Source organism: Pristis pectinata, chromosome 6 (genome assembly GCF_009764475.1).
Source record: "Pristis pectinata isolate sPriPec2 chromosome 6, sPriPec2.1.pri, whole genome shotgun sequence".
Lineage (NCBI taxonomy): Eukaryota > Metazoa > Chordata > Chondrichthyes > Rhinopristiformes > Pristidae > Pristis > Pristis pectinata.
This window is the reverse complement of record NC_067410.1, coordinates 48,906,492-48,932,747: the sequence shown is the minus strand read 5'-3', so window position 1 is coordinate 48,932,747 and position 26,256 is coordinate 48,906,492. Positions and strand designations below refer to the sequence as shown.

The following is a 26,256-nucleotide window of genomic DNA, read 5'->3' as shown; positions in this document are numbered from 1 at the left end:
AATCCGCGACGTGAGCTGCCCCGGAGGCCGCGTGTGGACCCGCCCCGCCGACGGGCCCAGCGCATTGGAACCGAGTCCGCGTCGAGTACAGCCCGGGTCCGGGGCTCCCCGGCGGCCTCCAGCTGCCGCCGCCGCCTCTCCCCCCTCCCCCCCCCCCGCCCCCACTTACCCCGCCAACATCTCCGCCGCCGTCGTCCGAATGGTTCCTCTCCGACTTCCTGCTGACAAGAAGCAGTGACAATCGTCCGCTCAAACGTCGCACTATCCACCGCGACCTCCCCCGTCACCGCCCCTAGCGGAGCAGCGAGCAACTGCAGAGCCGAGCGCAACCTCCCCCGTCACCGCCCCTAGCGGAGCAGCGAGCAACTGCAGAGCCGAGCGCAACCTCCCCCATCATCGCCCCTAGCGGCGCAGCGAGTAACTGCAGAGCCGAGCGCAACCTCCCCTATCACCGCCCCTAGCGGCGCAGCGAGCAACTGCTGAGCCGAGCGCAACCTCCCCCATCACCGCCCCCTAGCGGCGGAGCAAGCAACTGCAGAGCCGAGCGCAACCTCCCCGTCACCGCCCCTAGCGGCGCAGCGAGCAACTGCAGAGCCGAGAGAACGCGAACCACCACTCCCACCCCCCCCCACCCTACCCCACCGCGGCCCAGTAAGACCCTAGCTGGATCCAACCTTACCTCCCGTTTATCAAAACAGTATCTTTCCCCACAGGTTGATCAGGCAAACAGCCCCCCATCATCACAATTTCTACTCCGAAGACTCGCACCTTGGACCTGAGCTCCTGCAGCCTTTACATCCTTAGGCTCTTTAGTAAGGCAAATCACTTTTGATTTCTTTCCCTTTTTTGAGGAGGAAGGGCTTTATCATTACCTCCTGAATGCACTTACTACAAATTTTAAGATTTCCCACTAGACTCAAGACTGATCCCCCATTATCTATCCAATAAACTCTATTTATTATCTTAAACACCTCTGGCTCCTGTACTCAGAACAAGCTAAAAAGCAGTGTGATTGAGATACAAGAGAATGCAGATTCTGGAATCAGGAGCAAAAAAATCAAAGTACTAGAGGAACTCAGCAGGTCAGACAGCATCTGTGGAGGCAGAGGGATGGTTGACCGGCATATTTGGTGAGCAATCTTATGTATGTGTTAAGTGCACCCAAGGTGGATTGTTGTAAACTCACTCTCCTTGCATGACAACCTTAACCCTGATAGTACAATCCAAGAGTAAAGTACATGTACACATCCTCCTCTTCTCTAAGCTACAGCTGCACACAAGCCTACATTCATTGCCCACTGTGCTGGGAGTCTTTGCTGGTGTTTCAACATTACCCACATCCAACCCTGTTTCAAGACATGTGCTGCCTTTGGCCATGTGGGATTTACTTCCACCTTGAGTTATTATCTCAGTGCACCCCGGTCTACTCCCCACCTTCACCCTATAAACTCATCTGATCAAACTCCCTTACCCCCATTCATTCATCCCTCACACCTACCCTTCCTGATCCAGGCTGGAAACATCTCACTTTTGAAATATTCATCCTTCCTTTACAAAGGCACCTGTGGTGTCTCTTTCCCCAACCAACCTTAGGAAGTCTTATAAATCTCAAGTTCCCTGCTCCTCCAACTCCCTGCACATTCCTTGTACCCTTGTATGCCTCTGAATTTCCTCCATAAATCTTTCCATCTCTATTAAGAACACCTTCATTCCTCTTCAACATTTAGCTATGTCCCATTAGGAAACAATATTTGACTTTGAGCAGTTATCACATTCCAGTGACGTGCAGCTGGCAGAGCTGCTTCCTCAAATCCAACAACCCAAGTTCAATCTTGATCTTGGGTGCTCTCTGTGTGGAGTTTGCATGTTCTCCCTGTGACTATGTGGGTTTCCTGTGGGTGGTTCAGTTTCCTCCCACATCCCAAAGACGTGCAGAGATTAATTGGGCACTGTAAATTGCCTGTAGTGAGTGGTAGAATCTGGGTGGAGTTGATGAGAATGTAGGGAGAACAAATAAAAAATGGGATTATTGTAGGATGTGTAAAGTGGGTGGTTGGTGTGGGCTTCAATCTTTCAAGGGCCTGTTACTGTGATAGTCTTTATGATTTTATAAATGCAAGTTACTGAGTGAAGTAAGTTCAAGAAAGAAGTGCTATTGGGAACTGCCCTCTGATGTGGATTCAAAGATTGCACAGTATTGTTCTGATATTGCATCAATATTTAATCCAACACCCAAAACTAAAGGCTCAAATTTAAGTACTCCAGAACGGCAGAACACCGGAACACAAACAATTTTCTTTCCCATCTAAGACTTCGGTTGCATATTTTCAAAGGGCAGCACCGTGGCACAGCTAGTTGAGCCTCTAAGCCCAGAGAGCCAGGTGGGTCGGCAGGTTAATTAGCCATTGTAAATTGTTGTAGAGGAGTGGTAGAATCAGAGGGGGGTGGGGGGGGGGTAGTTGAGAGGAATGTGGGGTGAATAAAATGGGTTAGGGTAGAATTAATATAAAAATGGGCATGGATTTGATGGGCCTAGGCTGTATCTCTCTATGGTTCATTCAGTCTGAATCAGAAGACTGGCTGGACGTTGGGCTCTCCAATGTCCATCTCCCACTGACTCACCCTCAGCAATCTGTTGAAAATAAATGAACATGCATCTATTTTGTACTTTCCCAGGACTTCTCAGGCTACTGGCAGTCCATGTGAGCACAGTCAGTTCTCACAGAAAGCAATGTGGTCACTAGATAATGGTCTGGTTATTCAGTTGCACAACATTTCTTGCATTACCATTGTTGTGCAGTTGAAAACTGATTGTGTTTTTTCCTTTCCCTGGGGTGTCAGAAGAGGTGACATCAGAACCCAGTGTCCGGAGCAAGGAGGGGGCAGTGGTAATGGTTTAGGATTGCGGAGGCAGATGGCACTAGGAGGCAAGCAAAGTGTTGGGGCAGGAGCAGAGAGACTGACTGTCGGGAAAAACCAAATCATGGACCAGAGAAACGAGCAGATTGTCATTTCAGTGAAGGTCAAAGGTTGGGTAGTGGGGCATGGAAGCAGGGGCCAAGGTCACATGCCTTACTGACATTGCAATCTTCTTGGTTTGGCACAGAGAGATATGACGACCATCTTACCCCAGGAATGCCCAACATCAGAAAGCCCAAGGACAATGGGGTCCAAGTTCTCTGCAATGCTCCAAAAGGAGCCCTGTCCTGAAAATGATGTCATTCACATGCTGCTGACCCAGGGTGGTGAGGGCGACTAACCACAGGAATTCGAAAGGCAAAAACCACAGATGCTACACATCTGAAATAAAAGGCAAAATGATGGAAATGTTTGGCAAGCCAGGCAGCATGCTTCTTGACCTGCTGAGTATTTCCAGCATTTTGTTTTTATGTCAACAGAAAGTGCTGTTTCTGAGTGATGTGAGATTGTTGTTATCCTGTTTCATTCCAGAAACAAAATCAATTTCAGTGGTTCAACAATGGGGAAAATACAGCCAGAGTTATTGCAATGAACTTCCAGGTAATTATCTGGTCATCATACTGCTTTGTGTGGGAACTTCTGCGCTAAACTTGATTCACACTTCCCTCAGTTTTACTTCGAGAAATCCCAAGTCAATAATGCAAGTTGTGGGGAGAGAACAGTAGAATTAGCTTTTCACATCAGTAAACAAAGTCAAAAACTGCTATTGCTGGAGTTTTATAATAAAAACAGGAAATGCTGGAAACACTCTGCAGGCCAGGCAGCATCTGTGGAGAGAGAAAAACAGTCAATGTTTTGGGTCGAAGTACCTTCATCAGATCTGAGGTAGAGAAAGCAAGTTGACTAACTTGTTTTCTCTTTGTCAGTTATGATGAAGGGCCTTCGACCCAAAACATTGTTTTTCTCTCTCCACAGATGCTGCCTGGCCTGCAGAGTGTTTCCAGCATTTTCTGATTTTATTAGCACTTCACATCAATGACCTTCTTACTAGAACTGGAAAAAAATTAGAAAAGAAAATGTTTAAATTGCAGAGAAAGGGGCAGTGGCAGCAGAGAGAACAAAAGGAGACGTCTGTGACAGGATGGAGACCAATAGCGACTGAGCAGCTTGTGCTGCTGGTGCTGGCTGGAAGAATGTGATAAAAGCTGTTGACTAACAATAGCTGTGACCGGAAGAGGCGTGAATAGAAGATTTTAATCTGGAGACACAAGAGACTGCAGACGCTGGAATATGGAGCAACAAACTGCTGGAGGAACTCAGTGGGTCAGGCATCATCTGTGGAGGGAAATGAAAAATCGACGTTGAGTCGAGACCCTTCATCTGGATTTAAAACTGCAATATCAGGAATGCAGAGAGAAATCAACTGCTGGAAATGTGAGATACAATTCAGCCACATTAGATGCATTCCAGTTTATGTGAAATTGTTGAATTCAAGTTGTGAAGGCTGAAATGTGTCACAGTGGAACACAAGTCACTGTTCCTTCAACTTATGCTGAGTTTTGCTGGAACAGCTTTGGAAGTCAAGAGTGAGACTGAGAGCATCACGGCTTGGTATGTCAATTGCTCTGCCCAAGTCCGCAAGAAACTGCAGAGAGTTGTGGACACGTCCCAGCACATCACAGAAACCAGCCTCCCCTCCATGGACTCTGTCTACACTTCTCATTGCTCGGTAAAGCAGCAGCATAATCAAAGACCCCACCCACCTTAGACATTCTTTCTTCTCCCATCAGGCAGAAGGTACAAAAGCCTGAAAGCAGGTACCACCAGGCTCAAGGACAGCTTCTATCCCACTGTTATAAGACTACTAAACGGTCCCCTAGTACGAAAAGATGGACTCTTGACATCACAATCTACCTCGTCGTAGCCTTGCACCTTATTGTCTGCCTGCACTGCACTTTCTCTGTAACTATAACACTTCTGCATTCTGTTACTGCTTTTCCCTTATACTACCACAATGTACTGATGTGACAAAGTGATCTGTATGGATGGCATGCAAAACAGTTTTTCCACTGTACCACGGTACATGTGACAATAATAACCCAATAAAGTGAGTGGGATAAAGAATTAAAATGACAAGTTCAGGGACACACTTGCAGAATGAATGTCGGCATTCGGCAAAGCGGACAACCAAGTCTGTATTTCTGTTTGTTTTGAGAAGACCACACTGTGAGCACTAGGGTCACTGGACTTGTGAAGTGTAAATAATTAGAAGGTGGACAAAGGGAGAGACAGAGGAAGCAGAAAAGAGTCCAAGAGACAGGTTGATATTCAGAATGCAGACTTTACCCACGACAGCAGGAACAGAGGGTGGTGGTATTGGGGGAGCCGACTATAAGATGGTGCACGATTTGCACCAAGTTCTGTGATGTGACCGTTACCCAGAAGGCTGATTATTGTCTGTATTCCACTTCACTGATGTCAGTCGGAGGTACTCAGTCACACTAACGGGGCCCATCACAAACCCTTCACAACCACTCTTCCTTTTCTCCCACCTTCAGATACCTACATACAGTGGGCACACACCTACAGCGAGGGACCTGTGCCCCCGCTAAGGGAAGGAAGAGGGGTGAAACCAGGTTTCAACTCCATCGGATCTCTACACCAATGGACCCTCCATGGCACCTCACATAAAAGCCACGTGTATCGAAATAATAATGAATAGACAGCTATTCCACTATGAAAGCGTCACAATCCTATTTAGTTTCCAATTCATAGACATTCTAAAAGGGTCCAAGTTAACAACTCTGCTAGGACACCGAAGCAGGAGTGATGGGACAAGTATAGGCCACTCAGCCCCCTCTTGTCTGCTCTTTCACAACTAATCTGAATATCCATTTGGCCACCAGTTCCAAATCCTTACACGTTACCTGATCAAAGGGAGCCATGAATGGTTATCACCTGTGTTTTAAACATGGGACCAAGGAATGCATCTTTGTATAATATTTTAAGGCAGAGGTAAATAGATACTTGATAAGCAAGGGGATGAAGGTTACTGGAGGTAGACGGGAATGGAGGAGTTGAGGTTACAATGAGATCAGCCATGAACTTATGGAGGGTCCTTCTTGTAAACAGAACCAGGCAAGTTTTAAAAACTTTGCAGCCCCTTTAAGAACCCTGCAGAGTGTGAATATTTGAGTCCTTCAGTGCACATGGTTTTGTCAAGTTTCCTGAAAATGGGCAGAAGATCTTCCTCATAATGTTGAAAGGAAGCCCATGTCAATTGACTGAGAAAATATAAAAGACCATTTCTCCTCCCCAACCTCCACACTGATTAGACATCAGCCAGAAGGCTTACATATTGCAGCGATGGGCACAGTCTACCCTGCTCCTCGTGGACCTCCCCAACTCTACGTGACAAGCTCAGGCCTCCACTCAGTCAGCCGCCTGCCTGCTGAGCCACTGCATCCTGTGGGTCCACTAGAGTGGGCAACCCACCCCCCCCCCCCCCCAAACCACAATCTACCTTGTCATGGCCCTTGCACACACCATGATCACTTTGCACTACAATTAATTTTCATTTTTTTGTTCTAATTGTGTTCTTTCTTGTACAATTCATATAATGTATGATTTTTCTTCTGAATGTTGTGCCTCTGCTATGTGCCTATAATGCTGTGGCAAGTAAGTTTTTCCATTGCACCTGTGCATATGTGTTCTTGTGCAGATGACAATAAACTTGCCAACTTTATTTGTCTACCTGCACTGCACTTTCTTTGTAACTGTAATATGTACTATATTCTGCATTCTGCTTTTTTTCCCCTTTGTACAACCTCGATGCACTTGTGCATGGAAATGATCTGTATGGATGGCATGCAAGTGAAAGCTTTCACTGTATCTCGGTACACGTAACAATAATAAACCAATTACCAAACACTGCAGACATCCAAACTCCCCACCAAGGGCACAGTTCAAGCAGGTCCCAGTCCTCAAACTCACCCTGCACCAGGATTAAGACAAATTACTGAGCACCATTCTCTGACAAAGCAAATGGCAGCTTTGCCGAGGAGGGATGTGCTTGTGTCTGTTGTGGAAGTGGTAGCAGAGAAGTGGGAGAAGAGGGTTACAGGTCCGGAGGGAAGGTTGGAATTATGTTTGTCAGGGGTGCTGTTTTATACTAATGTCGGTGGTTGCTGCCAGTGTGTTTGGTAGGAGGGGCAATTGCTGTGTTAAGTGCCGAGATCAGATGCAATAGCACATCATAGCATAGCACAGAGCCACATCAACATTGAAAAATGCTGAATAATCCAAATGCTAGGTGGCAGATTTGTCTCTTCCTCAGGAGGTCACAGATTTTAAAATAAATTTTCTCTTCCTTTATTGTCAGGTCAGATTACAAAGGTGACTCAACATCCAGGAAGGCAGTCGGTGGGGGCAGGTGGGATAATGCAGCAATCAACACAAGCACTGTGATATATTCAGCCGAGCCCGCCTCATGTCACACTGTCGCCATAGCCCAGGGCAAAAACCTTCAATGACAGGGAGCCATCTAACCAATTTGACGGAACTGTCATCATGCTCTCCCAGTCTGTCTCCTTCCTTTCATTCAGTCATTCTCCCTCTTACCATTCTCTTTTTGTTTGCTGCTCAGACTGCCTCAAACTCATACACCAACTCCTGCACCGATGCTGGGAAAAGGCATTAAAAGAATAATTTGCTAAATCATTCTGAATTTTCAGAGCTGACACCCAGATTTATGCCATTCCTCACTTGTTTGTGTAACACAGATTTTGATGTCAGTGGATTATCTGGTGGAAAGAACGTGAACACATCTAAGCGCATTAAGGCTGTAGATTGAGACACTGGCTGGAAGGGAATCACAGACACAAACTGGCCCAAAATCAGTGCCCACCTCCTGGAGTAATGGGGAAAATGGCATTGACTTCCCCAGAAGACCTCACTGGAACAGAGGTTTAGGAGGGGATTTAGGATTCTACAGCCAACAGATGTCCTCCCATCCTAGTGAGCCACTAAAACTTGATGTGTGTGGCTTTTAAATAAAGATATCCTGGCTCATCACCACTACACTTCGCCTCTTTTCTCTTCCACCATCCGTAGCTGTGCTTTCAGCCACCAAGGTCTCCGATAGGATGGCCTGTGGGCATGACAACAGACACTGGATCAGAGTCTGAATAACTAAAGGCCAGCTTTTTGATCATTGACCTTAATCCTCAGGACATCCAGACTTTACTCAGATTTAAAAATTGATCCGAATCTGTCAGTAGATCCACAAACCTGGATACAATGTGACTAGCAACAATATTCCATGGGAGTAACTGGGAGGGTTACATCTGATGTAAGTAATAGAATGAAATATTCTTTCACTACAGATTAGTAGGTAGAAAACATGAGGGCTCAAATCTATAAGTGGTCCCACTCACTGACTGTACATTTTACCCCAACATTTACTTACAATTTGCCAGATCTCACTAATTAAACTAGGTCTCACTAAATTACACACACAAAGCTTGGAGATTAGGTTGGATATAAACATTAAAATGTTTGAGAAAGCTTAAAAAGTTGCTCCTCAAAGGGGGAAAAAATGGCAGTTGTGCAAGACTAGAACCAGATTAAAAGAATGAGTAAGAGACATGGTCTGGAAGTGGTTACAAAGATAGGGAAGATGCAAGGTCACAGGGAGCAAGAATTTCTGGAACAAGGAGGCAGAGGTTGAAAGGGGTAATGGGGAGGTTACCATTAACTAACAAAACTCTGACAGTAATGGACCACGTATTCTGTGGATGTTGGCAAGGTCCTATACTGGAACGTCACCAACAAGAACTGATGCCAAATAACATTAGGTGATGTCATGGCAAGTGAAGAGTCATGAAGGGATTTGAACCTGGTGCCAAAAATCAAAGCATTCTTAACTGGGAGCCAATGCAGGTCAGCAAGGTAAGAGTGATGGGTGAATGGGACTTGAGAAGAAGCTGGGACACTGCCAGCAAAGGTTTGGATGACCTGTTTGTGCTGAAGAAAGCAAGGGAGCCTGAGCAGGAGTCGGCTGCACCAGTGCAGTCTCAAGTTACAGCGTCTTCAGCAGAGTTTGAACGGCAGGTGAGTGGAGGCCGTCTTGCAGGGATGTGGAGATGTCAGCTGGTGATGTCCAAAGCTCAACTTGTGGTCAAAAAAACCCACAGTTCACACAGCTAAAATTATTGTTTCTCCCATTTCCTTTGCCTTTCATCTTCAACAGTTGTCCCCTCCCTGCTAAAAAGCTTGATGGTTTTAAAGCCTCAGGTTGCTAAGTCTCCCCTCCCTGATTCACAAGCCTTTCCTCACACCCTCGCCAAGTCCTTCACAGGCTTCCTGAAGTGTGGTGCCCAGAAATGGAGCTGAAACTCCTTCAGATGCCCTGCCAGTGATTTATGCAAGCTCCCTGTTGGAGTAGCTATCAAGGGAAGCTTCAAGAACAAGAGTTGAAGTCAGCCAGACTAAAGAGTATTTGATGGATATCCTGCAAAGCAATGGAAGAAACATTAGTGAGTCTGTTTTTAGCTTTAGGTGTTAATGGAAGGTTGGAGGCAACAATTACACAGCAAGAGTTGGATTACACCATGGTGTTTGTGAGACTGATGGAAATTAGCCCTGTCTGGCTAATATGAGATAATTGGACCAGCTAGTCCCCATCTCCCCTCACTCCCTGGCACTGTAATTGTAGCTCAGTCTTAAATAATCCCTTAGTTTTGTCAGAACTAAAGCAGCTTTTGCCTGATCTGTCTAACTCAGTTCCAGCCTGTTTAATTATACACCCACAGAAACAGGCATCTATTGCTTGACGCAACCGTCTTTATACAGTGATGGTCTGCACTAGAGAGGGGAATGAGAGTGTAATAAAGATAAACAAGTTCTGGTCAGTGCCAACTTCACATCTCATCCGTTTCTGCTCAAAGGCTGTTACATAGAGTCATCGAGTCTAACAGCACAGAAACGGGCCCTTCAGCCCACCACATCCAAGTCGATCTTTTTGCCCATTTTCTGCATTAGGACCGTATCCTCCTTTGCCTTGCCTACTTAACTGTCTGCCTCAATACCTCTTAAATGTAGTAATTGTATCTGATTCCACCTCCTCCTCTGGCAGCACATTCCAGATATCAACTAGTGGACCTTGGCACCCTTGTAATGCAACACTCTCTCATCAAAGGCAACAGATTCTGACTGTGGCATCAGCTGCCTAAGCTATGAGGAAAATACAATATTCTTTCACCAACCCCCAGCATGATGGATGGTCACCAGGTCAAATCGCACTTAGAGTTCAGATTAAACAGATTGCAAATACTTCAGGCGAACATTGTGAATGGTCAAAAAGAGACTAACTTGTGTTTCTAAAGCAATTTGCACAACTCTGATCTTTGCCAAATGCTTCAGGTATTATTGAAGTAAGCCAATTTCCAGAGAACAAGCTCCACAATGATTCTGCCCAGATAACATACTTCCAGGATGTTAGTTGAGAGACAAATATTAACCAGGACATCGCAAGAACTCCTTTGCTCTTCTCTGAAGTGCCATGAGCAGACAGTGGTACAGCTAGCAGAGCTGCTGCCTCACAGCTTCAGTGATCCGGGTTCGATCCTGAAATCCAGTGCTGTCTGTGTGGAGTTTGCATGTCCTCCCTGTGACGTGGGTTTCCCAAAGGTGCTCTGGCTTCATCCCACATCCTAAAAGGTACATGGTCCAGTAGGTTAATTGGCCACTATAAATTGCCTCTACTGTAGGTGGGGTGGTAAGCACCGGGGAAGTTGATGGGAATAGGTCACAGGGAATAGCTCTCCCCACCATTGAGGGCATCTACAAGTGGCAATAGTCATCATCAGGGACCCCCACCATGCAGACCATGCCCTCTTTTCGATGCTGCCATTAGGCAGGAAGTACAGGAGTCTGAAGACCCACACCTCAAGGTTCAACAACAGCTTCTTCCCCACTGCCATCTGGTTCTTGAACCCACCTGAAAAACCCCAACACTACCTCAGACTATATTTCTTTTTCTCTCTCTCAACTTGCACTGGTGTCATTATGTTTATTTTGTTGTGCAAGTTATGTATAATTTATTTTAATTTAAGTTTATGTTAACTTATGTTTGTAATGTACTGTGCTGCTGCTGCAAAGAGTTACTTTTCACGGTATTTATACCCTGTTTATGTATGCCTGTGACAATAAACTTGAATTTGGAAATATGGGTTGTTTACATTCATTCAAGAGGAAACAAGACATCTCTTAACAAGGCAGCCGAAAGTTGGCACCACCAGCAGGTCATCGGTCGTAATGTCATACAGCACAGAAATAGGCCCTTCAGCCCACCATCTCCATGCTGACCACCACATACCCATCAACACTGTACCATTTTCCACTTCTGGTACTGGAATACCAGCATGGGACCCTACCCTCCAACCAAGACTGACATGGTGACCTTTGGAGGCTCAGTAAACAAATAACTATACAAAGGCCCCACGTAACTTGTGCTAACATCCGACTAATAAAAGGCTCCTTCTTACGAAGCTATTCTTTAGAGACTTGCTCCCAGGGACAACGACACAGACTGTGTTGGGGGGTGGGGGGGGGGGGGGAGGTCACTCTGCAACTGATTAAATGCAGTGAGGGGGAGCTGTGACCATCTCCCTCTCTTCTCCTCCTCCCGTCCTGCCTTTAATTTCTTGAATGGGCCACTGATTTATGGCGTCGCCTTTCAAAGCAACCCCAGCAGTTGTTAATCATCAGAATCCAGAGGAAAAAGCAGATAAATGGATAAAGCGGGAGCAGGTGGGGATGGAAGATGACCGCAGTAACCTTTGGGTTTATCCTTCAATCGGATGGCTTATCCGCATTCTGACAGTACAGCTGTCACTCGGATGCATTGTTGCATTAAGGGGCCTCTCTGCCTAACTCACAGGTTTAAAGAGCCTCTGTCACATTTCTCCCAATGGATGATCTAAACCCGGGGAGGAGTGAAAGTTTCACATTACAGTTGCAGCAGATATCCCCATTCTGCCTCCCCCCCACCCTCTCTCTCGTACACACAAGAATGGGTCTCCCCAGGATACAAGACATCTACAATCTACAGGCTCCCTGCAAGTCAGCCCCAGCAATCACATACATACACACACGGTCCATTATATAACCCCGCACCGCAGCTAAAGCGTCTTCGGACAGGATTTGACAGAACTACACAATATTGTGACCGGGTGGTCAGAAGGAGGGGGTGGGCAGAGTTTTAGGGGGAAGAGGTCAGAACCCAAAGCCTATTGTCCCAGTCCTCCCACCGCAGTCCAAGGGCTGCCCTACCTTTGTCTTTTGATCTGGAAGCGGTTGCTTTTAACGGCACGCTGCTCCCGTGGTGGATGCCAGGGCTCGACTCACTCCCTGGAGTCGGGAGGTTTTACACAGACCAGCAGCTCTGAACACACGGATTCTCCGCTGCACCGTCCCCCTGACATTACAATCACGTCTTTCTCACAGCTACAGTTCCGCTAAAATTAACAAAGAGACACAAAGCTCCTCCCTCCCAGCTCAAAAAAAAGTGGGCGGTCACAAAAGTTCCTGTTTCTCCACCCCCCCCCCCCCTTAGAAATCAAAACTAACACTGGTCAAAGATAATTCATAGATCAAATGGATTAGTGCAAAAGACTTACTAACAACCACCCACACATGACAATTAAACATTGAATAAAACATTAGACTAAGTTGCAGAGATGGAGATGAATGCAATTGTTTCACAAATGAACAAAAAGAATCTCTAAATCAAAATTAACTGCTGACAAATTAACAATTAAAAGCACTTTGTGAGATTGTTGCCACTCTCCGACCCTCAAACAACACTGGAGAATGGCAAACAAAAGCAGGAAATGGCAGAAGTATTCAGCAGGTTGCGCAGCATCTGTGGAGAGAGAAGCAGTTAACGTTTTAGGTCGTGGACCCCTGAGAGTTCTGGCATTTTCTGATTTTGTTTCAGATTTCCAGTATCTGCAGTCTTTTGCAAAAAACAAACAGCTGGAAGAACTCTGCTGGTCAGGCAGCATCCGTGGAGGGAAATGGATAGTTGATGTTTCGGGTCAAGACCCTTCATCAGGACAGTCTATTTCTCTCCACAGATGCTGCCTGACCCACAGAGTTCCTCCAGCAGTGTGTTTGTTGCACCGGATTCCAGTATCTGCAGTCTTCTGTGTCTATGCAGTATTTTGTTTGGATCACTCTTCCCCCTGTTCCCACCTCCCCCACCAGTGGTTCCTATTCTGCTCCTCCTCCACCAGAAATTTCATTCCTTCTGGTATCTATCCTGCTCTGAGTGGGCTCCTTGGCCCCAATACCTTTGCAGAAAGTCCTGTGAGAGGTGAACTTACACTTCCTTCCAGTCTCAACAGAGTCTTGCTTTTGCAGTCCCATCACGAGGGAGGCTCACAATATGAAACAGGGGCATCTGGTGGGGCCTAGCCTAACCTGCTTCCCTGACCGCAGTTAGCTTTAAGGTGACTGCCCTGTAGCAGACTTCACATCAGGACTTCCTATGGGGCTCAACATGGGTAGAAACAGCATTGACCTTTCCCCTGGCTGTGGTGACTAAAATCAGGGGCCAGAGTCTCAGAATAAGGGGCTGGCCATTCAGGACAGAGACAAGGGGAAATGTCTTCACACACTGGCCCAGATTTGTACAGGCTCCTCTCTGACCTACAGGGCGGCACAGTAGTGCAGCTAGTAGAGCCGCTGCCTCACAGTGCCAGAGACCCAGGTTCAATCCTGACCTCGGGTCTTGTCTGTGTGGAGTTTGCACGTTCTCCTTGTGACTGCATGAGTTATCCTCCAGGTGCTGTTTTCTCCACATCCCAAAAAAGTGCGGGTTAACAGGGCACTATAAATCACTCCTAGCGTGTAGGTGAGTGGCAGAGTCTATGGGGAGTTGGGATTAGTGTATGCTTAGTGTAAACAGAGTCATAGAGTAATACAGCATGGATTACTGAAAGGCCTGAATAGAGTTGATGCGGAAAGGATGCTTCCATTAGTAGGAGAGTCTAGGAACCAAGGGCACAGCCTCAAGAGTAAAGGGACATCCCTTTAAAACTGAGATGAAGAGGAACTTCTTCAGCCAGGAGGCAGTGAATCTTTGGAATTCATTGCCAGAGGGCTGTGGAGCCCAACTGATTTGGTGTATTTAAGGCAGAGATTGATATGTTCTTGATTTGTGAGGGGTTTACGGGTTATGGGCAGAAGGCAGAAGAACTGGGTTGAAAAAAAAACAGCCATGATTGAATGGAGGAGCAGACTCGATGGGCCGAATGGCCTAATTCTGCTCCTATATCTTATGGAAACAGGCCTTTCGGCCCAAATCGTTCATGCTGACCAAGGTGCCCAACCAAGCTAGTCCCATTTGTCCCATATCTCTCTAAACCTTTCCTATCCCTATACTAATCCAAATGGCTTTTATACGTTGTTATTGTACCTGCCTCAGCTGCCTTCTTTGGCAGCTCATTCCATATACACATCACCTTGAGTGAAGAAGTTGCCCCTTGCATCCCTTTTAAATCTCTCCCCTCTCACCTTAAACCCATAGCAACAAACAAGATGCTGGAGGAACTCAGCGGGTCAGGAAGCATCTATGGAGGGAAATGGACAGTCAACATTTTGGGTCAAGAATCTGGACTGAAGGATGAAGGGAAGGGGTGGAGCAAGAGCTGGATCCAGGTGAGGGGGGCAGTAGGCAGATGGTGGAGGGGAGAGTGGGAATAGTGCCAGAAGCAGGGAGGTGATAGGTGGAAGTGACAAAGGCTGAGATGATGGAATGTGATAGGCGAGGAAGGTGGGCCATGGAATCGAGGGAGGCAGGTGGGGAGGGCAGATGGGAACGGTGGGGGAGGGGAACCAGTGGAAGAAGTGTGTGGGTGATGGGCAGATGGAGGGGGGGGGGGGAGGTGAAAGAGACATAGTGTTGGGGGGGGTGGGTGCTGGGTGAGTGTAGGGAGAACTGGGTAGATCAGGAGGAGAGAGAAAAGGGGGAGCAGTTTACCAAGCAGAAATCACAGAGGGCTAGCAGTGAGAGAGGGTCTCACAGACGAATAGAGGAAGAAAACCTTCTTAAAGTGGGCGTACCCTGCAGAAACTTTGCAGTGGAGTGACAAAAACTTATGCCCTCTAGTTTTCAGTTCCCTTTCCGTGGGAAAAGGACTGTGTGTGTTCACCCTATCTATGCCCCTCATGATTTTATACACCTCTATAAGGCCAACCATCAGTCTCCTATGTTCCAAGCAATAAAGTCCTAGCCTGCCCAACCTAAATAGGTGGTTGATGGTCAGCCCTTACTTGGTGGGCAGTATCTCTCTATGGCTCGAGGACCCAGTTAGCCAAGGGTCTGACCTCTCCACTCTGGCCTGTCCCAATGCCAGGCTGCACATAACACACTCATTAGTCTAACACCACCCTCAACTCCCTGTTTGGATGCAGGGAATCTCTTGGCATTAGTGAGTGTATGCTTGGAAACACAGCTACTTGTGTAGACACAGTGATTTGTGAACCTGGCTCAATGCCTCCAATTCACGGAACGTGGGCTGCAGTTTGGGGAGGGGAGAGTACAACAGAGGTCCAAAGGCTTGGGGGGACTTGGAGGAGCACCTGAGCTTCTGTTAACCCACAGAATATCCTAAACTCGCCTACCATTCCATGCGCCTTCTGACCTTGCTGCTCTTTAGAGTCAGGGATCCTTGGCATCAATTGCTGATTGACCAAGTGGACGATAAATGGTGTTGGTTGCAAATTAAACCTTGGCTTTTGCATCTTAACCAGAGCCTTTCAGGATCACAGGCGGCCATTCTACACCAGTTCTATACAAGAACAATCCAGCTAGTCTCAGTGCTCTACCCACCCACAACTGTGTATCTGTGTGCATGAATGTGCATGTCTGTATGTGTGATGTTAAAAGCCACACCACTACACCATGATCCCCAAACAATACAGTCTACAGCTGCCCTACAGGACCCACTGACCAGGGATGTAGGAACAGAAGCTGATTATTCAGCCCCTCAAACCCACACTGTCCTTCCATCAGACCACAGGGAACATATACCTCCACTTCTTTTACACACTTTTGCTCCATATCCCTGATCTAATACGAGTTTGTGGACATCAGGTTAAAAATGTTAGCCCCAATGTCCATGGGTGTTTGGAGGAAAGAATGCCAGACTGCCACAGCTCACATATCAAATAGTTCCATTTCTCACCGCAACCTCTTCCTTCTGATTGCAAGCCATCATTTTGGGTACAACAAGGCCTCAGCATCAACACTAATTAAGAGCTGCTATCAGCCAAGTATCCTACATGACCTGGGTACCTAGGAGGTAAAGCGGTTAAGCTCCCAGAGCATATTGAAAGGTAGCTTGCAGGCACACCTGATCCAACTGTGGAACTGTGTGTAGTGGCCACAAGTGTTAACCTGGACCCTTCAACCCTCCAAATCAATGTGACTTGCTGTTACTACTGAAGCATAACTCCAGCTGAAGACAGATGCATGCTAGGGAAGGCAGAATCATTGATAGGAAGAGGGGAAGTAAGATGGGAGAGGGCTCTGATGGAGAAGCAGTTGCAAACACTGGGTGGGGTAAATAGACCACTTCTGTGCTTGTGAATTGTGTGTAACCCAATCTTCCAGTCAGTGAAGGGTTGGCAATGCTCCAGGAGCACTCAGGAGTCTCTACCAATTAAAGATTAATGTCCTCGACACCACTGTAACAGCCCAGGAGAAAAATAATTGGTGCATTAAAAAGATTGCCTGCATTTTTCTTTACCCGCATTGTTTTTGAACACTTTAATTTATTAGTTATAAAATTGATGCAGACAGTGGTGGTGGGGAGAGGCAGCTGCTATCTGACGGGGGAAGGGGGGGCGGGGATTGGACACTGAAGGTCATGCAAAGTAACCACCAGGAAAACCCTCAATGGTAACAACTATGTGCACGGAAGCCCTTCACCACCTGAACCAAGTCTTCTTGTATTGATGCATTAATTTGCCCTCCTGTTGGGCATTAGGCAACCCGCTGAATTCCTTCAAACAAAAGCCAGACCTGTTCCTAAAGGTGGAGATCAGCCTAATGCAGGAAGCACCAGCTGCCTTTAATGTAGCGAGCATTCACAGGGACACATTCAAACAAAACCAAAAACTGAGCCACACACAGGAGACATTGGAGCAGCAAGATTTGCTCAAAGGAGGTTTTATAAAGTGGCTTTAAAAATAAGAGAAAAATCATGGAAAAGTAGACAGTTTAGGGAATGAAAAGCCAGCTCTGGGACCTTGGCCGATGAAGGAACAATCAATAATAGTGGAGCAATTCACTCAGGGATGAGCAAGAGAGCAGAACTAGAGGAGCAGACACCTAAAGGTTAGGGGGCTACAGGAGATTCGAGGTTGGAAGGGGCGAGGCCATTAAAAGATTCAGAAGTGGAGGGCAAGAATTTTAAATGCGAGGCATTGCTTGTGTGTTGGAATAGTCATGTATAAGAGGTAACAAAGGCACAGTGAAGATTTCAATAGCAGACAAACAAACGAATTCCCTGCCAGGTTAGGCATTTTTAGCGATGATATTATGTTACCTGAAGCTCACTTTACACTTCAATAGGTAAATAGGTTTATTATTGTCACATGTACTGAGCTACAGTGAAAAACTTTGTTTTGCATGCCATCCATACAAATCCATTCATCACACAAGTACACTGAGGTAGTACACGGGAAAAACAATAACAGAATACAGAATAAAGTGTTACAGTCACAAAGAAGGTGCAGTGCAGGCAGACAATAATGTGCAAGGCCATGACAAGGTAGATTGGGAGGTCAAGAGTCCACTTTATTGAACAAGGGGCCTGTTCAATAGCCTTACAACAGCGGGACAGAAGCTGTCCTTGAGCCTGGTGGTTTCAGGCTTTTGTATCTTCTGCCCAATGGGAGGGGGGGGGGGGGAAAGAAGAGAGAATGTCCGGGGTGGGTAAGCAATAGGGGACACCCAGGTTGTAAATATTCTCATTCATTTCAGAAGGATAGTTGTTGTTGTTGCTAGGGAATGGATTTTGCAGCAGGGACCCAAGACCATTACTCTAGTCTTACCAATGTTCTGCTCATCTAACAGTGGACGTCAGACTTGGGGATGGTGAAAGGATTGATGGTAGGTGCAGGGAAGCTGGATGCCAGGGTACATGGGGAAAGCATCACTGAATAATGTTCCTGAAGGGCCAAGAGTGTTAGAGGGTTAATGGAATGATCCAAGGATCGGTTCTCAGAAGCTCACCAGCACCTCTATTTCCTCAGGAGGATAAAGGAATTTCATTTGTCCCCTTTGACTCTCACCAACTTTTACCGATGCACCATAGAAAGCATCCTATCAGGATGTATCACGGCTTGGTACGGCAACTATTCTGCCCAAGACCGCAAGAAGCTGCAGAGAGTTGTGGACACAGCCCAGCACATCACGGATACCAGCCTCCCCTCCTTGGACTCTGTCTTTACCTCTCATTGTCTTGACCTCTCATTGTCTTGGTGTAGCAGCCAGCATAATCAAAGACCCCACCCACCCAGGACATTCTCTCTTCTCTACTCTTCCATCGGGTAGAAGATACAGGAGCCTGAGGGCATCTACCCCACTGTGATAAGACTATTGAACGGTTCCCTTATACAATGAGATGGACTATGACCTAATATCTACCTTGTTGTGACCTTGCACCTTATTGCACTGCACTTTCTCTGTAGCTGTGACACTTTACTCTGTACTGTTATTTTTTTTTACCTGTACTACATCAATGCACTTTGTACTAACTTGAAGTAACTGCACTGTGTAATGAATTGACCTGTAAGATCAGTTTGTAAGACAAGTTTTTCACTGTACCTTGGTACAAGTGACAATAATAAACCAATACCAATACACTAGAGGCTACCTATCGGAGCAGGATGGAAGGCATTATAGGTGATGTTCCAGCAAGAAGTAGATTGACAAGAAAGCTTGCAGTTGCTCCAAAGTTGATGAGGGAGACAATGGAGAACAATGTGGTGAACCATGACAAAGGCAAGAGATTGATAAGGAACAGATGCCATTTGACAACCTTACAGAACAATACAAGTGGCTTTGATGAGAGCTATTTCAGTTGTGTGAGGACATGGAAACCCAAATGCAACCGTTCTGGCACAAATCTGGGAAGCTGGAACCATTCAAGAACCGGAGGAGGTTGTAGAAGGGACAGAAAGTGTCAAGGACTACAGATGACCCAGTTAAAAAGGAAAGGTCAGAACCTGTTAAAATTATTATCCAGGAAAGGGAGCTGGGAAGCAAGAAGTGTTCTGCTAGCCTGGGGTAGAGAGAAGGCCGAGGGTACGGGAGCTACTTGAGGACAAGGCAAGCTCAGTAAGGGCACACTGTAGATAATGGAGAAGGAGATTACAGAAATGAGGCTTTAGGGCTGAGCCAGTGAAGTGATTAGCCTGTTGAAACAGGAGACGAGACAAATGCTGGCAACCACAGGCACTTTGTGACAAAGGTCCCATGTTCTGCACTGGCTGGGTGTTTACAGGGGAACTTTAAGATGCATGAAGGAATTATTGGCCTAGAGTGACCTAGGAATTTGGAATGGTTGGTACTTTATTAAAGAATTATTGACAAAAATTTGTTTCTACCCGGAATTTTATTTAAAATCCATTTCCTGAAGATTGTAGTGTGTTAAATATAGCCAGTAAGTGGCATGACAATCCCCAAAGCAGCCAAATTATGTGTGGGTCTTAGACCTGAAACATTAACTCTGAGTCTCTTTACATAGGACGTGCCTGACTGGAATTTTGTGTTTTTATTTCAGATTTCCAGCATCTGCAGTTTTTTCTGATTTTCATTAGGTATGGGTCTTCTCTATCACTGTTTATGTGAACACAGGCCAGACAGATCCCAGATGTAGTTTGGTGTCACACCAATTGGATCCACCAAGCCAGCCCGAGAGCTCAGAGTGAAACCTTGTACAAGGATTCCCCCAGAATAAGAACAAGCAGCAGGCCATTTGGCCCCTCATGTCTACCTCACTATTCAATCTTTTACTTCTGCACCACCTTCCTACACTAACTTCACATCCCTTGCTTCCCTTAATATCTAATAATCTATCGATCTTGGGCTTGAATCTAGTGACCGAATCCCCACAGCCTTTTTGGGTGGAGAATTCCAAAGATTCAAACCCTCTGGATGAGGAAATTTCCTTGTATCCATCCTGCCCCCTTATTTAAAGACTGTTACCTCTGGTTCCAGACACCCCACCCAGGGGAAAACATGTGACACTGCTATCAGACTTCTGAACCAATCGCCTCTTTCACATCCCCTTCCCGGTGTTGCTGCCACATTCTCGAACCTTTAACTCCACTTCTCTGTTATTATATTATTGGCACTTCAGCATTTCTGTTTGCGCTACAATCTTTGCACCATTCTGTTTTATGTTTGTTCCTGTATTTATTATTACCATGTATACTGTTAACTCTGTGAGCTTCACACAAGCAAGGAATTTCATTGCATCCTGGTGTATATGACAATAAACTAAACTAACTACCCTGTCAAGCCTTATGAGAATTTTGTTGATAGTGACCAACCAAACTACCTGCCTGTGTGACAGATAGTGTCCTATGATCTGGGGCACCTCCCCAAAGTGCGGTCATCCAGATGAGAGACTCCATGCAGTGGCAGATGGTAGAACAACAGCTGAAGTAAGACAACGTTGTGTGGACCAAGTCTGGATTCCATCAGGTAAAAATGATTAGAGGAAGGAGTTGATTAGGGAGAGAGAAGAAATCTGCTTTGCTGGGATTTCCAGGGTGTCACTGCTAGAGCTGTTGCCTCACAGCTCCAGGGAGCCTGGTTCAATCCTGACCTCCAGTATTGTCTGTATGGAGTTTGCAAGTTCTGCCTGGGACCGAATGGATTGCCTCCCACATCCCAAAGACGTGCAGGTTGGTTAATTGGCCTCTGTAAATTGTCCTGAGTGTGTAGGCAAGTGGTAGGATCTGGGGAGAGTTGATGGGAATATGGGGAGAATGAAAAATGGGATTAATGCAAATGGGTGTTTGATAGTCAAGCATGGAGTTAGTCAGTGGGAGGGCCTCTTCCCACACTGCTGGACTCAGAGGATAGATCAAACAGGCTGAGAATCTGCCACAATATCTAATCAAGGCAATAGAAAATTTCAAACTCAAAACAGACAAGATTTTGAGCAAAGTTATCATCAAGTTCCAAGGTGGGGCAATTAATGGGGCAAGGTGGGATTTCCAGCACAGAGGTGTCACTGTTAGAGCTGCTGTCTGTCTGCTGATCATCAAGGGCCAAGGTGGGGCAATTAATGCAGAACATTCATAATCTAATAGACTGGTTAAAACAGCCTGGTCTTGTCTCTAGAGGAGGAAAATAGCCGGCATTATGTCTCTAAAGACAACAATGATTCCAACAGCTCCATGATTTGTGAACAGTCTGGCACCTTCACTTTATCAAACCTCAGCTGTCCACATCCAACATGCTAGAAAATTTCTCAGGAATGGTTTGGGGGCAGACACTTTGATCACATCTTGCCCGAGATGTTCAGTGCATCAAGAAATTTATTTCATTCATCTCTCATGCCTGTTCCTTCATTCAAGAAGAAAATGGCTGATCCTTTGCCTCCATCAGTCAGAATATTGAGTACAGGAGTTGGGATGTCATGTTATAGCTGTACAAAATGTTGATAAAGCTACATTTGGAGTATTGAGTACAGTTCTGGTCACCCTGCTACAGGAAGGATGGCACTAAACTGGAGAGGGTGCAAAAAGAAAAAAGAGATTTACAAGAATGTTACTGGGACTGAAGGGCTTGGGTTATAGGAGAGACAGGACCTTTTCTCCCCCCTCTGGAGCATAGGAGACTGAGGGGTAACCTTCTAAAGGTTTATAAAATCATGAGGGGCATAGATAAGGTGAATAGCCCAAGTCTTTTTCCCAGAGTAGGGGAGTCTGAAACTGAGGGCATAGGTTTAAATTGAGGTGGGAAAGTCTTAAAACAGACCTGAGGGGTAAATTTTTGCCACACAAAAAGGTATGAAATGAGCTGCCAGAGGACGTGGTAGAGGTGGGTACAATTATAATACTTAAAAAGCATTTTGACAGGTACATGGATAGAAAAGATTTAGAGGGAAATGGGCTAAATGTAGGCAAGTGGGACTAGGTCAGTTTAGCAACTTGTTCAGCATGGACAAGTTGGGCTGAAGGGTCTGTTTCCATATTGTACAACTGATTTACCCTAGGTCCACTTTCCTGCACATTTATTAATCAAAGGACCCAAGCTTTGAATATACCACATAGCAGAGCATCCATGGCCCTCAGAGTTCCAGAAGTTCTGACCTTCTCCTTATCTCAGTCCTTAATGGCTGACACCCTTCCCCAAAGGTTCAACCACCACCCTCCCCCCTTCCCCAGTTCTACACATTACAATTTGACAACAAACCCAGCCTGCATCTTGTAGACCTCTCATTCATCAATCTCACAGGAAGACACAGAGATCATTGGCAAGGTTAATGGGCACCAGTGGGACCTTACAGGATGAGGCTCTGCACCAGGAACTGTGTCCTGAAAGCCCCCACACATTAGACCACAGCAACACCCTTTCCCACTTCTAAGTGCCCATCTCAGATTGCAATTCATTAATGCCCACAGTGCATAGTGACAGCATGCACTGCCACCAATTCCAGAGGGGATTCACCTTTCACACCCCCAAAACCCTTCCCTTATTCTTAACAGTTCATGCTCTCAATTCTTCTCTTGCAGATGAGACTAAAATAAGTGGTATAGTAGGCAATGAAGATTATTAAAAATTACAGGGAGATCTTGATCAGCAATGTAAGTGGCCGAAGAATGGCAAATGGCATTCAATTCAGATAAGTGCAAGGTGTTGCACTTTGAGAAGTCAAACCTGAGTAGGACTTGTACAGTGAACAGTAGGGCCCTTGGGAGTGTTATGGAACAGAAGGACCTAGAAGTGCAAATGCATAGTTCCCTGAAAGTGGCATCACAGGTAGACAGGGTGGCAAAGAAGGCAGCTGGCACACTGGCTTTCATGAGTTAGAGCACTGAATATAGGAATTAGGACAGTAGGATGCAGTGGTACAAGATGTTGGCAAGGCCAGTCTTGGAGTATTGTGTACAGCTTTGTTTACCCTGTTGCAAGAATGTTGCCAGGACTCAAGGGCCTGTGTTAGAGGGAGAGGCTGGGCAGGCTAGGCCTTTATACATTGGAGTGCAGAAGACAGAGTGGTGACCTTACAGAAGCATACAAAATCATGAGGGGTACAGTCTTTTTCCCAGGGAAAGGGAATCAAGAACCAGAGGGCATGTTTAAGAGGAGAGGGAAAAGATTTAAAAGGAACCAGAGGGGCAATTTTATTTCCACACGCAGAGAGCTGTGTGTATATGGAATGAGCTGCCAGAGGAAATGGTTGAGGCAGGTATTTAAAAGACATTTGGACAGGTACATGGATAGGAAAGATTTAGAAGGATATGGGCCAAACAGGCAAATGGGAACAGATTAGATAGACATCTTGATCAGTATGGATGGTGTGCTAAGACTCCAATACACCTTCAAACCAAAGGGTGGCTATGTGGATCAGTCCCAGCTTGCAATGTAGCTGCTTCTCTCTACAGTTGACAGCCTGCATTTCGGAGCTTATTCCTCAGGTTGCCTGGTAACTGCAAGAGTTTTCTGCTGCTCCTCCATGCTGCTCTCTGGGAATAACGTAGGCCTCGAAAATGGGATCATTGCATTGCCTGGATTCCACGTTCCCTCCCTCAGGGTCACCCAGAGGTAACTGCCCCAGATCCCCTGAGGGTGGGTGGGTGGGACTTGGGACCGACCACCTTGTCCCAGCTATTGGCTGAGCCAGTTCCCCAGCAATATGCTGGGCTACGGTCACAAGTTATTGCTGAGCTGCCCGTGCCTCGTCAGCTGTCTCTGCGAGACTGCTCCCACTGTATCAAACAACAGAGCCGGTGACGTACCGTGGGCAAGGCCATCTGTCAGCCAGAGCTCGACCCTCCCTCCAAGCAGCGAGCAACAATAGCAGAGACATCTGCCCCTGCTCCCCCTCCGGGAATGCACTTTCCAGAGGGACAAAAGGTCACTGAGAATGTGCAGACAGAATGGGATTAGCAGCGACAGTCCATCCTGAAGGTGGCCTAGTGTCCAGAGTGAGCGGCAGGCAGCAGGGTTCAAGCGATGAAATGAGAGAAAAGGGAGAGACACACCACACAGACCAAGATCCTCCTCAAACCCCAAGCACTGTGCTCCCCAGTGTCCCAGAGCAGATGCTGTCTGTGGGGTCAGTGAAGTCCCTGGTGAGAGTTCAGCTCTCCCCACTGGTTGTGGGGGAGGTCAAGTGGATTTGGGGTTCAGGGTCGGGCAGCTGAAAGCAGAGGCAATGAGGTGAATCAACCAAACACTGGCTGGCAACTCTCTCCCCCTACCCAAAGATACCACCCACTCACCCAGCCCCTCCCCACAGACACCACCCTCTTCCCCCACCCCCTCACAGACTCTGCCTGGCCCACTAAACATCCGTTTTTTTTTAAAAATCAGGCTAAGAGCAACAACACGCCTGTGTGGATCCACTGTTCTGGTAGAAGAACATAGAATTGAAACTGTTTCTCTCTTCACAGATGCTGCCTGACCTGCTGAGTATTCCCAGCACTTTTTTTAATTTCACATTAGACACCTTGTTGGTCTACTCCTGTATCGATACTCGAGGTGGGAGTGCAGTGAACAGGAGAAAGAGGGCAATAAATACAGGTCAGTGTCACTCACAGCTCCTGAGGGCTTTGGAGTTAGGGCTCAGGTCAGCCATTTTGTGACCATCAATACCTTACAGATAGGAAGGGGAGGGCTGCCCTGCCAAGGTCATCTTGGTTGAGGATAGAGTTGGGAAGAACACAATGGTGGGGGAATTCCTGTGTCTTACTCAGTGGAATTGTTGAGTATTTAACTTCAACCCAACAGACAGGGCTGAAGCAAACTCTCCTCTGACGGCCGCATCTCAAGAAATTTAAACTCGTACAATTCAGCATCAAACCACAACAGTACACAGGGCCCCAAGGGTTACAGAAACTAGGGGAAAACCATGCAAGTGGAAAGATACTTGGTTGGCTGAGAGGGTGTAGCAAAGGGAGGAGGGTGGTCAAGAGAGCAGCACCCCAAAGTGTTGTAGGGAGTTTGAACACAGACCCAACTGAGGGCCAAAAGCAACAATATCACTGGACACAGATCAACCCAGGTTCTATCAACAGGACCCAGCATGAAGACCCCCCTCAGCCAGCAATGGAATCAGTGCTGCCTTAGCCACATAAGAGAGACAATCCAGTGTATCAATGGTTCACTGTTGTGGAAGATCCCAAGCACTTTACAGCCATAACACAGAACAGTACAGCACAGAAACTGGACCACATCAGAAACATGGAAGTTAATATGCACAAAGCAAATTCCCGAAGAGAAAAAGGTGACAATAACCAGACAAACCTGTATTTTCATTTAATGACACTGACCACAACATTGGGAAGTATGTCCCTGCTGCCCTTCAATACCTGCCTTAGATTCACTTACATCCCTGAAAGAACAGTCAGGGCCTTGCTTTCAGGGTCCATACAAAACAATGGCCCAGAGCTCTGCAATGCTGGAGTGGCAGCATGTATTACAGCACCAATGTCTGCAGTGGGATTTGAACCTCTGCCTTCTGACTCATAGCACTCATGTGACCCACTGCAACTGAACCGGAGGAATAGGGCAATGGGCAAGGACCGAGGGCGTGCTGGGTGGCAAAACTCCAAGCACCATAAAGACCTTGCTTATAATTTCCTCAGGTGCATGAGAAAAAAAAGATTCTTCTGTAAAGAACTTTCCTGCAGTCACTTCCACTATAGAAAATAAACAAGGTAAATAGAAACAAAAAACCCTCCCAGTTTGCTTTCAAATGGCCAGTCTCCCCTCAGATTCATCATCCCCCAACCCCCTCCTGTTTTTCAGGTAAGCTTCTGGAGAGGGGGAGACAGAGAGGGGCCCTCACTGCAATGCATCAGGTTATCGGCAAGGAGATTGCTCATGTCCACTCCAGGCTCGTCTCGTGCATAATTGACGACTTTACATTTCCTGCCCCACACTCAGTTTCAGGTTGCCAATCAATCCTCTCATGAAACACTTTCTGGGAAATTAATCTCCTTCCACATTGACCTTTCCCCTCCAACCTCCACCACACATCTGTGCAGGAACCTCTAAGTGCTCCTCAATAAACAAGA

General features: G+C 46.5%; 1 protein-coding gene across 6 annotated transcripts in view; it reads right to left on the bottom strand.

The window, feature by feature from the left end:
- pcbp4 (poly(rC) binding protein 4) overlaps nt 1–26,256 on the bottom strand; it is an 88,583-nt gene that overhangs the window by 26,058 nt on the left and 36,269 nt on the right. For 2 of the 6 annotated variants that reach the window (XM_052017269.1, XM_052017270.1), the window contains one exon: nt 170–218. In XM_052017269.1, coding sequence (XP_051873229.1) covers nt 170–180 — 11 coding nt within the window. In that variant the 5' untranslated portion in view covers nt 181–218. Of the gene's footprint in view, nt 1–169; nt 292–12,252; nt 12,401–26,256 lie in introns of those variants that run through there. The other 4 variants (XM_052017271.1, XM_052017272.1, XM_052017275.1 and 1 more) reach the window with 4 other exon arrangements.